This window comes from Eutrema salsugineum, unplaced genomic scaffold (assembly GCF_000478725.1).
Source record: "Eutrema salsugineum unplaced genomic scaffold, Eutsalg1_0 scaffold_7, whole genome shotgun sequence".
Taxonomy (NCBI): Eukaryota; Viridiplantae; Streptophyta; class Magnoliopsida; order Brassicales; family Brassicaceae; genus Eutrema; species Eutrema salsugineum.
In genome coordinates this window covers 7,172,292-7,186,303 of record NW_006256486.1, presented here as the reverse complement: position 1 = coordinate 7,186,303, position 14,012 = coordinate 7,172,292, and the positions used below count along the sequence as shown (strand labels likewise).

Here is a 14,012-nt window from a genome sequence, read left to right as displayed (position 1 = left end):
TCAAGCAAGTGGAGAGACACAGCTTTAAAAGGCATCCAAGTTTGATTACCTAAACCCTGAACTCCGCACTCCTTAAATTCCTTTTTCATTATTATTAATATAAATATAGCAAAATTAAAACCAAACTGAAACCAAGTGGAAAACGATAATTAAAACCCAATATTGAGCAAAAAATTCAATAGAGAGCCCAGTAGCCCCAAATGCTGAGAAAGGCAGATCGACAATTTTGTTGTCACCGAGACAATGATGGCAGTGGGATTTCCGTCCGGACTCATGTTACCTCACCATCACAGGCTTTTGGATATTCATTGGTGAATCTCTTGCTTCATGGAAATCTAAAAAAACAAACAACATGTTGTTTCTTAATCTTCTGCAGAGGCTGAGTATAGAGCTATATCATTCACTGCATCATAAGTTTTCTACTGTGATAGCTCTTCATATGTCGAAAATTGAGCCTGGTGGCTGAAGCCTCTCTACCCTAGTCTGTTTCAAAGTTTTATGTCCAAGCTACAGAGTAGAATACGGTAGATTGTAACTGGTTTATATACATATATACTCGTACATGATTTTTCTTCAATGAAGTATTAGGATATTAGTCCTCCACACTGTGACGACGAAAGTTTCTAGTGTTCATAATGCAGAAGATGAAGACGAGAAACCAAATCGTTGGAAAGTTTGCTTCAAAGGCGCCACATGTGGGTTTCATACACATGACAGTCAACAAAATTTGGACGTTGGGAAACAGAGAGATCAAAGTGGATGTGTTCGTCGTTGATGAAACGACGGTAAAGTTTAAGATTCCTGATCCATCAACTAGAGCGAGAGTTCTTCGTAGAGGGATGTGGAGCATTAAAAATGTCCCGATGATAGTTTCAAAGTGGAGCCCAATAACCGAAGAAGCTCAGCCCGAGATGAAGATTATTCCGATGTGGGTGGTCGTGCGAAACGTTCCTCGATCTATGTTCACATGGAAGGGATTGAGTTTCTTAACCAGCCCTTTGGGGGAGCCAAAGAAACTACATCCTGACACACTGTGGGCAAAGAATTTTGAGGAAGCTAGAGTATTTGTTGAGGTGAACTTGGAGAAGAAGTTACCTGAGTGTTTTGGGTTCAAGTCGAACACGGGAGTTGACACAGTGGTTCATTATGAATTTCCGTGGCTTCCTCCTAGATGTGTGTCTTGTGCTAAATGGGGTCATACATCTGCAGAGTGTAGAGCTACTCCTGGAGATAAGGTGATACTTCGACGAGAGACAGATAATGTGAATTCTCAGAATTCACCAGATAGCAATCGGAGGAGATCGATCCCGATTGCAGAACAGCTCAATGAGAAACAAAGTTCGCCAGTTTCAACACAAGGTTTGGTGAAAGAAGGAACAGGAGGCCAGAGTGAGATAGAAACAATGAAGCCAAGTAACACAGGTTTGGGATCACCAAGGGGAATTCAAAGCCCCATGAAGGATTCTATTCCAGAGGAGGTGGCAAACCAAGTTCCTGCTGAGAAATGGGAACAGGTTAAATGATGCGGTCCCTCTTCAGAAGCCAAGAGATTGTAGACAATATGAGAAATCAATACTGTAAACAATAAGTACACAAGAGTTTTGTTGGCAAATTCAATCTGCCTTTATTCTTTCTGGCTTTTCCTTTTTTTATAGAAGCAAATGGAACTGTCGTTCCTACAAACTTGGAAACAAACTGCATCAATTTGAATTACAACGTGCTTACTCTGGTCCTACAGTTTAGGAGTCAAAGAAGACTTAGTTATTAGCTAAAATAAAGGAAATAAACCTTGAGAAGACTTAGTCCAAATATTTTGGATTCGGTCTAATCACCCTCGTCGATCTTCTCCCGCCACTTTCAACGTCCTTTAACTTTGCTACCTCATCAATACCCTCCGCCTGAAGACGAACCTTGTCCTCAAGGTTCAAGGTGAAATCGGGAAAACGGACCTCAAACTGGTCCAAAGGTTCCCATGTTGCATCATCGGCGTGAAGTCCCTTCCAGTGAACCCGTACCTCCGCCGTGTCCTTGTCTCCGGCCTGACTCCATCGAACCTGTAACACTTCTGCAGGTTGTAACTTTAATACGCCATTGTCACGTAATGGAGGAAGTACTCCCATGTCCGGTGTTCCTTCTCCAATCCAAGGTTTGAGCAACGAGACATGGAAAACGGGATGGATTTTGGTACCCTCCGGCAAGGTAAGCCGGTAAGCGACTTCTCCTACTCGAGCGTTGACTTGAAAAGGTCCAAAGAACCGATGTGACAGCTTCTGCGAACTGCGGCGGAAGAGCGTTTTCTGCCGATATGGTTGAATGCGCAATAAAACCCAATCTCCCACTGCAAATTGTACATCCCTCCGTTTCGCATCTGCAAGCTGCTTCATGCGATTGTTAGCAGTGATCAGATGATGTTTAAGTTCTGCCAATAGCTCATCACGGGAAGCCATCTGCTCATCAAGTTCCTCAATACGAGCAGAGCCCACTTCGTATGCTGGAACGAGTGGTGGTGCGCGACCATAAAGAGCCTGGAATGGAGACATACCCGTTGAAGCATGGAACGTCGTATTATACCAGAACTCGGCCCAGGGTAGAAAAGAGCTCCACTGTTTCGGATGGTGATGGACAAAACACCTCAAAAATTGCTCAATACACCTGTTCACTACCTCAGTCTGTCCGTCGGACTGAGGATGATAGGCAGTGGACATACGCAACTGCGTTCCCGAAAGCTTCCAAAACTCCTTCCAAAATGAACTGACAAAGATGGGATCGCGGTCACTGACGATAGATCGCGGAACTCCATGAAGTTTCATGACATGATGAATGAACTTATTAGCCACCACACGAGCCGTATATGGATGAGCGAGTGGAATCAGATGAGCATACTTTGTTAAACGATCGACCACCACCATCAGCAAAGTGTTTCCGTCTGATCTGGGCAAACCATCGACAAAGTCTAAGGAAATATCCTCCCAGACTTGTGACGGAACAGGCAAAGGTTGCAGTAAACCGGCTGGTGATAACGATGAATATTTGGCTTTTTGACATACCTCGCAAGATGCTACATAGTCACGGACACTGCGATGCATGGATGGCCAATAGAACTGAGGAGCGAGGCGTCGGTATGTTCGCAGAACACCGGAGTGGCCACCCATTGGCGTATCGTGATGTTCCCGTAAGAGTTGCTTAATGAAAGGAGATGCAGGTGGCACCACGACTCTGTTGTGGTAGTAAATGAGGTCGTTCTTCCATTCATACGGACGACCTGGATTTGTCTCCGCCAATTTCCCAATGCGAATCAAATAAGGATCCGTTTTGTTCAAAGCTCTTATATCATTCCAAAGCGAGGACTGTTGAACAAAAATAGCTGCCAAAGTTGGACTCCCATTGACTCGTGATAGAGCATCAGCGGCGGCGTTGGCACGACCTGGTTTGTAGGTGATCTCGTAATCAAAACCAACTAGCTTACCCATCCAGCGTTGCTGCTCTGGTGTGAGTATCCTTTGTTCCAGCAAATACCGTAAACTCTTCTGATCTGTCTGAATCGTAAATTTTCGGCCGATCAGGTATGGTCGCCAAATCCGTATAGTGATAACAATGGCCAACATTTCCCGAGCGTATGTCGACCATGACTGTTTCGTAATTCCCAGCGTGCGACTCATGAAGGCGATCGGTCGACCGTTTTGTGACAGAACAGCCCCGATGCCATCTCCTGATGCATCAGTTTGGATCACAAAGGGAAGTGAAAAATCCGGAAGAGCGAGAGTAGGCGTCGTAGTGAGTGCCTTCTTCAGGTCAGAAAACGCCTTGTCCGCCTCGGTTGACCACGAAAATTGGCCCTTGCGCAAAAGATTGGTTAACGGTCGTGCAATCAAGCCGTACTCCCGAACGAATTTGCGATAGTATCCGGTGAGGCCTAAAAACCCACGCAGCTCCGTCACTGTGGTTGGTGTTGGCCAATCAAGCATCGCCGCTATCTTAGCTCGATCCACTTTAACCCCGTCCCCGGAAATGATGTGACCCAGATACTCCAGCTCAGGCTGGCCAAAAGCACATTTCTTGTATTTCACAGCAAGTTGGTGTTGTCGCAGGATGCAAAACACCTCTCTGACGTGCTGAATATGCTCTTGCAAAGAAGCACTGTAGATTAAAATATCGTCAAAGAAAACAAGTACCGATTTGCGAAGCAGCTGCCGGAAAACATTGTTCATTAGTGCCTGAAAGGTCGATGGTGCGTTGCAAAGGCCGAACGGCATGACCAAATATTTGTAATATCCGTTGTGGGTACGGAATGCCGTTTTAGGGATGTCCGGCGGATGCATACGAACCTGGTGATAGCCGGCGGTGAGATCAAGCTTCGTGAAAATGGTGGCACCGTTGAGCTCATCCAACATGTCTTCAACTGTCGGAATTGGAAAACGATCTTTTACGGTCACCGCATTCAATGCTCGGTAATCCGTACAGAATCTCCAGGATCCATCTTTCTTCTTTACAAGGAGGACTGGCGATGAGAATGGGCTTGAACTCGGCCGAATGATTCCGGCGTTAAGCATCTCGGCTACCTGGCGCTCGATCTCGTCTTTTTGGTAGTAGGCATAACGGTACGGCCGTACATTGACTGGGTCCGTTCCTTCTTTGAGCGTGATCCGGTGGTAACTGGGACGGCGCGGCGAACAGATCGGTGAACTCCGTCACCAAACATCTCATCTCATCAGGAACAGGTGAGGGCTGTTCGTCGTCATGGGCCATACTGATCGCAAAAATTGTTTGGCCTTGTCGGGCTTCTTTGGACATCGACTCCTGAGTTGTGGGCCTGAGGCCCAGTGCTTGTATTCCCTTCAGCGTAATTTCCTGTCCGGTCCAGTGAAATCTCATAGTTTGTGCTCGCCAATCGCACAATGTTGGGCCCAAAGATTGTAACCATTGAATTCCCATGACTAAATCCAAGCCCACCAAGGGTAATGCGTACAGTGTCACCGTAAAAGTTGCTCCTCCCATCTGTATCGATACTGCCTCGAAGCGATGTCGACATATCAATGGTTTGCCGTCGGCGACTCGCACCGAGAATGGAGAGATTGGTGTGACTGACAGGTTAAGTCGTCGAGCGGCTTTTTCGCTGATAAAGTTATGGGTGGAACCACTATCAACCAGAGCGATGAGCTCCTGTTTGCGAATCTGTGCTTGAATGCGAATAGTGTTGGCCGTATCCCATCCGGCTAAGGCATACACCGTAATCTCCGGTTTTGGGTCAATCTCATCGTCATCCTCGATATCCATATCATCATCTTGCTCACCCTCCATGATGAACAACTGGGGCTGTTTGCATTTATGTCCCGGCGTATACCTTTCATCGCAGCTGAAACAAAGACCAAGGCTACGCTTCTTCTTTAACTCTTCCCAACTTAGTTTCTTTGGTCCTTGCGTTGGTGTTTGAGGTTCCCGAGTGGTCATAGGTCGTGATGGAGTGAAAGATCTGAATGCTGGTTTGGATGGGCTCATCCGTTTTAGCCTCTGCAATTGGCCATCCATCAATCGCACATAATTGATTATCTCTTTCAAGGTTTTGGGACGGAACATCCTGATGCCATCGGCAATTTCTGGTTGAAGTCCACCCATGAATGTTCCCACTAATGCTTGCTGTGACCAACCGCGTACCTTGTTTTGCAATCTTTCAAACTCCTGCTGATAATCACTTAAAGACCCAGTTTGGCGGACTCGGGAGAGTGCTTCGTGGAAATCTTCACCGTCTGTGGGGCCGAATCTGGCCCACAGCTCTTCTTCAAACACTTCCCACGTGATCTCCACCTGGTCCTCCCGCAGAGCTTTTGAGATCGCCTGCCACCATTCATTCGCAACTCCATCCAGATGGAATGAAGTGAAACTGACGTGCTGCTCCGGGGCCATCTCTTGATACTCGAAGAATTGTTTGACCTTGCTCACCCATTCGGTCGGATCTCCTCCTGAGAATCGTGGGAACTCGAGTTTTACGCGTCGGCTGGTGATCGGTGCGAAGGGATTAACTTGATCTCCCCGCGCATTACCGGTGTTTGGTGGAGTATGCTCCGGTCGTCGACTGCCCCGCGAGGCATTGGATCCTCCGTCATCGCGACTGCTCGTGACGGCCTCCATCAAACGGGTAAAGTTCTCCTCCATTTTCCGGAATTTGTCATCAAGTTCTCCTTTCATGTCCACCATCGCGGTTGACATTCTTTGCATCTCGTCTTGCATCATTCCAGAACTTGTCTCCAACCCTTCCAATCGATCTTTGGTACTCGCCATGGCTGCAACCTGTTTTGAGATACGTTTAGATCGTCGTCGAGTAATTGTGTACTGTGTTTATAAAAAAAATTTTGGGATAGGATGCTCTGATACCACGTTGATGCGGTCCCTCTTCAGAAGCCAAGAGATTGTAGACAATATGAGAAATCAATACTGTAAACAATAAGTACACAAGAGTTTTGTTGGCAAATTCAATCTGCCTTTATTCTTTCTGGCTTTTCCTTTTTTTATAGAAGCAAATGGAACTGTCGTTCCTACAAACTTGGAAACAAACTGCATCAATTTGAATTACAACGTGCTTACTCTGGTCCTACAGTTTAGGAGTCAAAGAAGACTTAGTTATTAGCTAAAATAAAGGAAATAAACCTTGAGAAGACTTAGTCCAAATATTTTGGATTCGGTCTAATCACCCTCGTCGATCTTCTCCCGCCACTTTCAACGTCCTTTAACTTTGCTACCTCATCATTAAATCACCTGCAAAATCGAGAAGCCACGGTAAAAAAGGGGAAGAAGCCGCCGAGTTGGATGAAGTCATTTCACCGTCGAGGTTTGCTTCTCTTTTAAGTGACAGTGAGCAGACAGAAGAAACTGTCAACACAGTGGTCGAGACAGAGGATGACGAGAAATCAGAGAAACAAGATGGAAGAGTTGAGAAGGGTAACTTGAAGGGAGAGACAACTGCTGTGGCTCGAATTCCTCTACCTCGAGGATCGAAAACGACGCACAAGTTCATAAAAGCTGCTTCTAGTTCGACACCTAACCCAGGATCGAGTTCGAAGAAGAAGAGTAAACCCCGAAAGAAAAATAATCATTAATGTCTGGATTTTTTTGGAATATCAGAGGATTCAACAAAAAAAGAAAACAAAAAATTGTGAAGGACTGGTGTAGAGAGAAGGATTTTTCTTTTGGTGCATTGATAGAAACTCGGGTTACAGAGAATAAGGCAATGGAGATCGTAGCGGAGACATTTCCTGGATGGTCGCTCATAAGTAACTATGAATACCATCGGTTGGGGAGGATTTGGGTGGTCTGGAGTGAGGGTGTGAGGCTCACCCCTGTGTATAAAGTGACCAGATGGTGACGGTATTGGTTAAAGAGCTGGGAGCAGAGGATGAGTTTCTATGTTCTTTTGTCTATGGCTCCAATTTTTCTGACGACAGGAGGACTTTATGGGAGGATATGCGAAACCATTATAGTTCACCTGTATACAGACGTATGCGTTGGGTAAATCTTCACTGCACGATGAAGTGTTAGCCAAGGATGAAGTGTTATCAAACCTGTCCATGGAGGTGCTGTTTAAAATGGCAACAAACAAGTCGCCGGGACCAGATGGATACACTGTGGAATTTTTCAAGGAGGCCTGGTCCATTATCGGTAAAGATCTTGTGATTGGCATTCAGTCTTTTTTCATTAAAGGATTTCTGCCTAAGGGAATTAATTCAACCATCCTCGCTTTAATTCCAAAAAAGGATGGGGCTAAACAGATGAAAGATTTTCGGCCGATAGCTTGTTGCAATGAGATTTATAAGCTGATCCCGAAAATTCTGGCTAATCGCTTAAAGACTCTTCTTCCTCGATTCATATCTCCCAGTCAGTCTGCTTTTGTTGAGGATCGATTACTGATTGAAAATGTGTTACTAGCATCGGAGCTAGTTGCGGGTTACCACAAGGAACTCATCTCCCCAAGATGTGCTATCAAAATAGATATTTCGAAAGCTTTTGATACGGTTCAATGGGGTTTTTTGCTCAACATACTGAAGGCGCTGAACTTACCTGAAAGGTTCATTCACTGGATTAGGCTCTGCATAGCCACTGCTTCGTTCTCTGTTCAAGTAAATGGTGAGCTAGCTGGCTATTTCGGTAGCACGCGAGGTTTGCGACAAGGGTGTTCATTGTCGCCTTACCTGTTTGTGATTTGTATGGAGGTGCTTTCTAGACTTTTGGACAAAGCGGCTGCTCAAGGGCAATTCGGGTTTCATCCAAAATGCTCGAATCTACAGATGACACATCTCTGTTTTGCGGATGACTTGCTGGTTTTCTCGGATGGGAAAACACGATCGGTGGAGGGAATAGTAAAGGTATTCGATGAGTTTGCAAGCATTTCTGGGCTTCGTATCAGCCTGGAGAAGTCTACTCTTTACCTCGCTGGTGCTTCTGCGAACGTTCGGGATAGTATAGCTCAAAGGTTTGCTTTTGATTTCGGCTCTTTGCTGGTTCGCTACTTGGGGCTACCGTTGCTGACGAAGAAAATGTGGTCTCTTGATTATACCCCTTTGATCGATAAAATAAGAAGTAAAATGCACTCTTGGACAGCTAGGAGCTTATCTTTTGCAGGTCGATTGCAATTGTTGTCTTCTGTCATTGCTGGGCTTACCAATTTTTGGACGTCTGTTTACAAATTACCAAGTGAATGCATTGAAAAGATCGAAAGTCTCTGTTCTTCTCTCCTTTGGTCGGGACCGCGATTAAACCCCAGGAAAGCAAAAGTGTCTTGGTGCGACGTATGTAGACCCAAGGACGAGGGGGGTTTGGGTCTTAAATATCTGAGAGACGTCAACACTGTTGCCCAGCTCAAACTTTTTTGGCGTATGATCACTGCAAAAGCATCTCTGTGGGTTAGATGGATTTCAGCAAACAGAATGCAGCACAACTCAATCTGGTTAACACCAAGATCTGGTTCGAGCTATGCATCTGGTTTGTGGATTTGGAAGGAAATTCTGAAAATGAGAGACATGGCTGCAAATTTCATAAAGGTACAGACTGGAAATGGTGGAAAAGCTCTATTCTGGTTCGATAGATGGTCATCGATGGGGCAATTGTTGACATTGTTAGGTCCCAGGGGATTCATTGACCTGGGAATAGATGAGACATCGACTCTGCATGACGTTTTTTTCAATCATAGAAGGCGAAGACACAGATACCCGATACTGAATAAGGTGGAAGATGAAATAGAACACGCTAAGACTCGATACCAAGTTGACGCTGAGGATACATATCTCTGGAGAGTCACCGAAAATGACTATAAACGAACTTTCAGCACTCGAGCTACGAGGGATTTGGTGCGAACCTCATCTCAAAAAGTCCTTTGGGCTAAAGGGATTTGGTTTTCTCACCACTGCCCCAAATTCGGGTTTATCTCCTGGCTTGCCCTGTTAGACAGACATAGTACTGGTGATAGAATGCAACATTGGAATGCCAACATTCCCACTGGCTGTATTCTATGCAATGCTCAATTGAAAACACGCAGCCATCTTTTCTTCTCATGCCCTTACTCAAAGCAGGTGTGGTCAAATTTGGCAAGAGGAGTTTTGCTTCAGGATTTCACGGTGGAATGGACGGATTTGGTGAGGATCATCTCGACTTCTTACCAAACTCGAATCAAAACTTTCATCATTCGATATTTGTTTCAATCTACTGTTTATAGACTATGGAGAGAACGGAATGAAAGACGGCATGGAGGAAGCACAACGTCTGCTGCAACACTAATAAGGGTCATTGAAAAAGGTATCAGGAATCAATTGAGTGCCATCCGATTGCTGGGAGACTCTCATTACGAAGAAGGTCTGCAACTCTGGTTTGCAACAAGACCAAAAACATGATCGAAGCTTTGTAATCTTTTACTGCTTTGTCTTTTACATAAACAGCTCGCATTCACTATGTAGAAACGCTATTTTTTTTCGGGTTTGAATACAATTTAACATTCATCCAAAAAAAAAAAAAATTATGGCAGGTACAGTGTCGGTCACAGAATTTTGTCTTCTTGTTACAGAGATAGCGACTAGCGAATGTAAATAACTCTGGCCCATCGTGATTTGATACGACATCAATTTTCTACAAAATACTTTTTTAGAAAATGTGGAAGCCTCCAGTACAAGTCTCTACAAAATCATTCGAATACAAACCCTTACGTACATACAAGCTTTCCCTACGAAAGTCTTATTACTTAAATTGGATGCTAATAATAAACACAAACTCACGCAGTATTATCCAAAAACCACTCTTCACAAATGATCCTGATCCTTAAATTACAAAGCAAATTAACTAAACCGCAATTGAATTAGCTCAACCAAGAAAAAATACGGGTAAACCAAAGGAATTGGATAAAGCCATTGGTTCCTCATTCCTGTCACAATGTGGGAGCATCCTTTATAAGTCTCTCTTCTTAAATTTAAAAGAGCTCTCACTTAAAAATCAAGACGCGCGAGCATACAAACGACAACACTTAGCAGAACCTAAATGTTCCTAGGAATTCAAAGTTTCAGACAACATCGTCATCATACAAGGAGACAGGAGCTCTAGCTGCCAACAACTCAACCTTCCCCTTATCCATGTCAGCTTCGACGACTGAGCACTTCTGCTTCAATGGCTTAAGTTGTTCCTCCATTTCTTGTAGCCGTGCCAAACAAGCCTCCTCTTTACTCTTCTTTTCTTTTACTTCATCAAGTTTCTTCTCCAACCAGCCCAACTCAAACCCTGCATCTGTCAGGTATGCCAGAGCAGCATACTGCTCTGCCAGATCATCTTCGGAGATTTTCTGAGGCGATTGACACAACACCTGTGTTAAGCTTAGGAGGAGACTCATGTACGCCGTCTTCAGGAATGGATTCTTTGGACGAAATTTTGATGCAATATCTTGGTGTTTTTCAAACAAACGGTTCACAGATTCTACCTGCAAATGGAAAATGAGTATTGTATAAAGTAAAACCATAGCGTACGTAATAGGCACCAAAACGATATCTTGAGCTCTTGAGAGTTGAGCCTGCAACTATATGTCTATATCAAGAAAATAACTTTTCACGATTTATTCTTTCACTTTCTATGTGTTGGAAAGTATTTTCCCTTTACTTAAGTACAAACAAAATAACACATCTTGTACAACACATGATGGCGTCTATTTTGGTAGAAATTTCTAAAAAACAACAAGAACTTTTGTATTTCTCATAACATATTTCTGACCTGTGAAGGAAGGACTTGAAACCCTTTGACATATATGGTGTCATTTACTGGTGAAGATTCCTCTGATACGTCTAATTTACCTACAACTTCAAGAACATCAACTTTGGCAACAATAATGAGTTCATCATTCACCAGAAATCCTTCTTTGGCATTATGTTCGGTAAGGGTAATCATTTGTGGAAACCCCCAGCTAGGACTCTTCTGATCAAACCACTTTTGACTTTCTGCAAAATCACAAACGATAATTCATCTCATGATTTGCATTTCTGAATAAAACATGACGATATCACACGAGATACATTAATTAATCTATACATACAAACAATATAGAAATCAAAATCTCGCATCAGCCCAACAAATAAATATGAATCATCAAGAAACAATCACCTCTAAGCTTGGACAGTTTATCGGAGAATTGATTTACTATAGTAAAGGAAAATTTAGCGTGTCTTTTCCATCCAATGGGCAAAATTTCAGAATCAGCAACGTGTAAATACAGACAGAAATGATTATCCTTATTATATCCTTTGGGATAGGCCGCAAGACGCCTGCAAGCAAAAGAAAAAACATAAGATAACAATCAGCAAACGAAAGAGATTATCCTGTAAAAGTAAAATCTAATTTGGAAGTAAAAAAAACATTAGTAGGCAATTTCTCTTCTTACCATTTGCAGCTACCAACCTCGAATTGATGAGAATATACATTTTCAGATTTCAAAGAGGAGAAGTTCTTAATTACCCAACTGACCCAAATGAACTTCTTATCAGTTTGATTCTCCATGGATCTTGATAATGACTCCTAAACAATCAAATTTGCAACTCAAACAATCAAACAGCGATATCAAGAAACAAAACCAAAATATATAATATATTGAGACTACTACACTACGGAACATTTTACTTTAATTCATCGTAATCAGATTACTTTCTTTCACAAGTTACCACATTTGACAAAATGAATAGAGTCAACGTGATGAAAGAGTAGAGTTGCATACTTCTCTCAGTCGCTTCGTTTGATCAAACAAGTGCAGAGACACAGCTTTAAAGGCGTCCAAGTTTGATTACCAAGACCAGAGGATTGCTGTGTGAGCCAAAACTCGTACAACCAAGAATTTGTGAAGAGAAACTAAGGGATCTGAAAGTTTTAGGGTAATCGCAAGAAACAGTAAGATCGAAAGAGGATTTTTATTGCTGTAAAGTGTTTAGTCCTTATTGCTTAGGGTTGCCAAAGTTGGCGGAATGAATTGCATAAATCATATATTTATACTAACTTTCTAAACCGCCTAGCCGAAAATCTCGGGCGAGATTTTCGGAATATTTCCTTATCGCCTCGTGCGGCTGACCGCCTTTGTATCTCGCCTAGGGTTTTTCATGGGCTTCATCTCTCAAGGCTTTGGTTCGGCCCGTCCAAGCTTCTTTACGGCTCGGCCCACTTGCCATGGAGACATGTTCTAGTCCGCCGCACCGATACACGGCTCGGCCCAAACGTGTTGAAGTGGGGCTCGGCCCATTTCTTTTGATGCGGCTCGGCCCACCTGTCTCCTTTCACGGCTCTCCCTACTGGCCTATCTGCACGGCTCTCCCATTTGTCTTGGTGAGAACGGCTCTCCACTTGTCTTGGTGAGAACGGCTCTCCCACTTGGCGACCACGGCTCTCCCACTTGGCGACCACGGCTATCTTTCTTCCATACTTAGCCATTCTGAGGTGGTTTATCTACTTGGGGTGAAAACCGACCCCAACAGTTAGCCCCCCAGCTCGTCAGTTTCGGAGACGAGAGTGACGAGGTCCATTATTTCCGACCGTAGGATAAACCACTGAATTAGACGCCGAGGCGTTTTGGGAATGAAGACGCCGAGGCGATCTGGAAATGAAGGCGCCGAGGCGTTTTGGGAATGAAGACGCCGAGGCGTTCTGGGAATGAAGGCGCCGAGGCGTTTTGGGAATGAAGACGCCGAGGCGTTCCCAAGGAGTGCCGAGGATACCGAGGTGTTCGAGATGGTACCGAAGATGCCGAGGCAGGATTAAGGACGAGGCGATTTTTTTTTTTTTTTAAATAGTGATAGCCCATGACGAGGTGATTTGAGGAGGTTATGCCGAGCCGAACAAATGGCGAGGCGTTTCGAGAGAAAGCTCGTACCGAGCTGTTTTGTTAGCGGCAAGGCGTCTCAAGAAAGAATGTCAATGCCGAGCCGTTTCGTTAACGACGAGGCGTTTCAAGAAACAGATTCAACGCCGAGCCGTTTCGTTAACGACAAGGCGTTTCAAGAGAACAGATTCAATACCGAGCCGTTCCGTTAACGAGGAGGCGATTCAAGAGAGAAAGAGTCAATACCGAGCTGTTTCGTTAACGACGAGGCGTTTCAAGAGAATATATTCAATGCCGAGCCATTTCGTTAACGACAAGGCGTTTCAAGAGGGAAAGAGTCAATACCAAGCCGTTTTGTTAACCTGGGTACCCTGACTGTTGGTCTTCCGAGAGGAAATTCCCGCTCTTTTGGCGCGTGCCAACGACGCGGTCCGGTATAGCCAGTTCACCGCAGATCCCACGCGTTGTTGGACGGCTTCCCGAGGTCTACGCGGAATTCACGCGCTTTGTTTTTTCTATAAATAGGTGAGCTCCTTCACTCTTTCTCATTATCTTCAGACTCACTCGTTTTTACTAAAGGTAGCTCTCCCTTCTCTCTTCTTTCTCTCTCTAGTTTATTTATTTTCCGGCTAGGGTTTCCGAGGTCTCCGCCGTCCCAGATCTTTTTCTGGTAGAGGTTCGCCGAGTCCTTCTG

The 14,012-nt window shown here is 44.3% G+C and overlaps 1 protein-coding gene across 2 annotated transcripts; it reads right to left on the bottom strand.

Annotated features, from left to right (window-relative positions):
- Window positions 1-10,360: 10,360 nt before the first annotated feature.
- Window positions 10,361-12,012, bottom strand: LOC18010447 (MATH domain and coiled-coil domain-containing protein At2g05410). Of its 2 annotated transcripts, XM_006393475.2 has the most exons (4): window positions 11,897-12,012; window positions 11,620-11,780; window positions 11,233-11,456; window positions 10,361-10,945 (listed from the first exon to the last, which is right to left on the bottom strand). In XM_006393475.2, exons 1-4 carry the CDS (start codon window positions 12,010-12,012, stop codon window positions 10,535-10,537), a joined length of 912 nt encoding a protein of 303 aa, XP_006393537.1. In that variant the 3' UTR covers window positions 10,361-10,534. The 2 variants fall into 2 exon arrangements, with proteins under 2 accessions (XP_006393537.1, XP_024006270.1); XM_024150502.1 differs by lacking the exon at window positions 11,897-12,012 and having other exon boundaries at window positions 11,552-11,629.
- Window positions 12,013-14,012: the final 2,000 nt, after the last annotated feature.

Bases quoted from the DNA above. Each gene is read 5' to 3' on its own strand.
- LOC18010447 (XM_006393475.2), bottom strand. From the start codon at position 12,012: ATGGAGAATCAAACTGATAAGAAGTTCATTTGGGTCAGTTGGGTAATT. The intron at 11,781-11,896 runs GTAAGAAGAGAA...TTTTGCTTGCAG, and splicing joins GAGGTTGGTAGCTGCAAATG to GCGTCTTGCGGCCTATCCCA. The intron at 11,457-11,619 runs GTGATTGTTTCT...GTGATTTTGCAG, and splicing joins TAAACTGTCCAAGCTTAGAG to AAAGTCAAAAGTGGTTTGAT.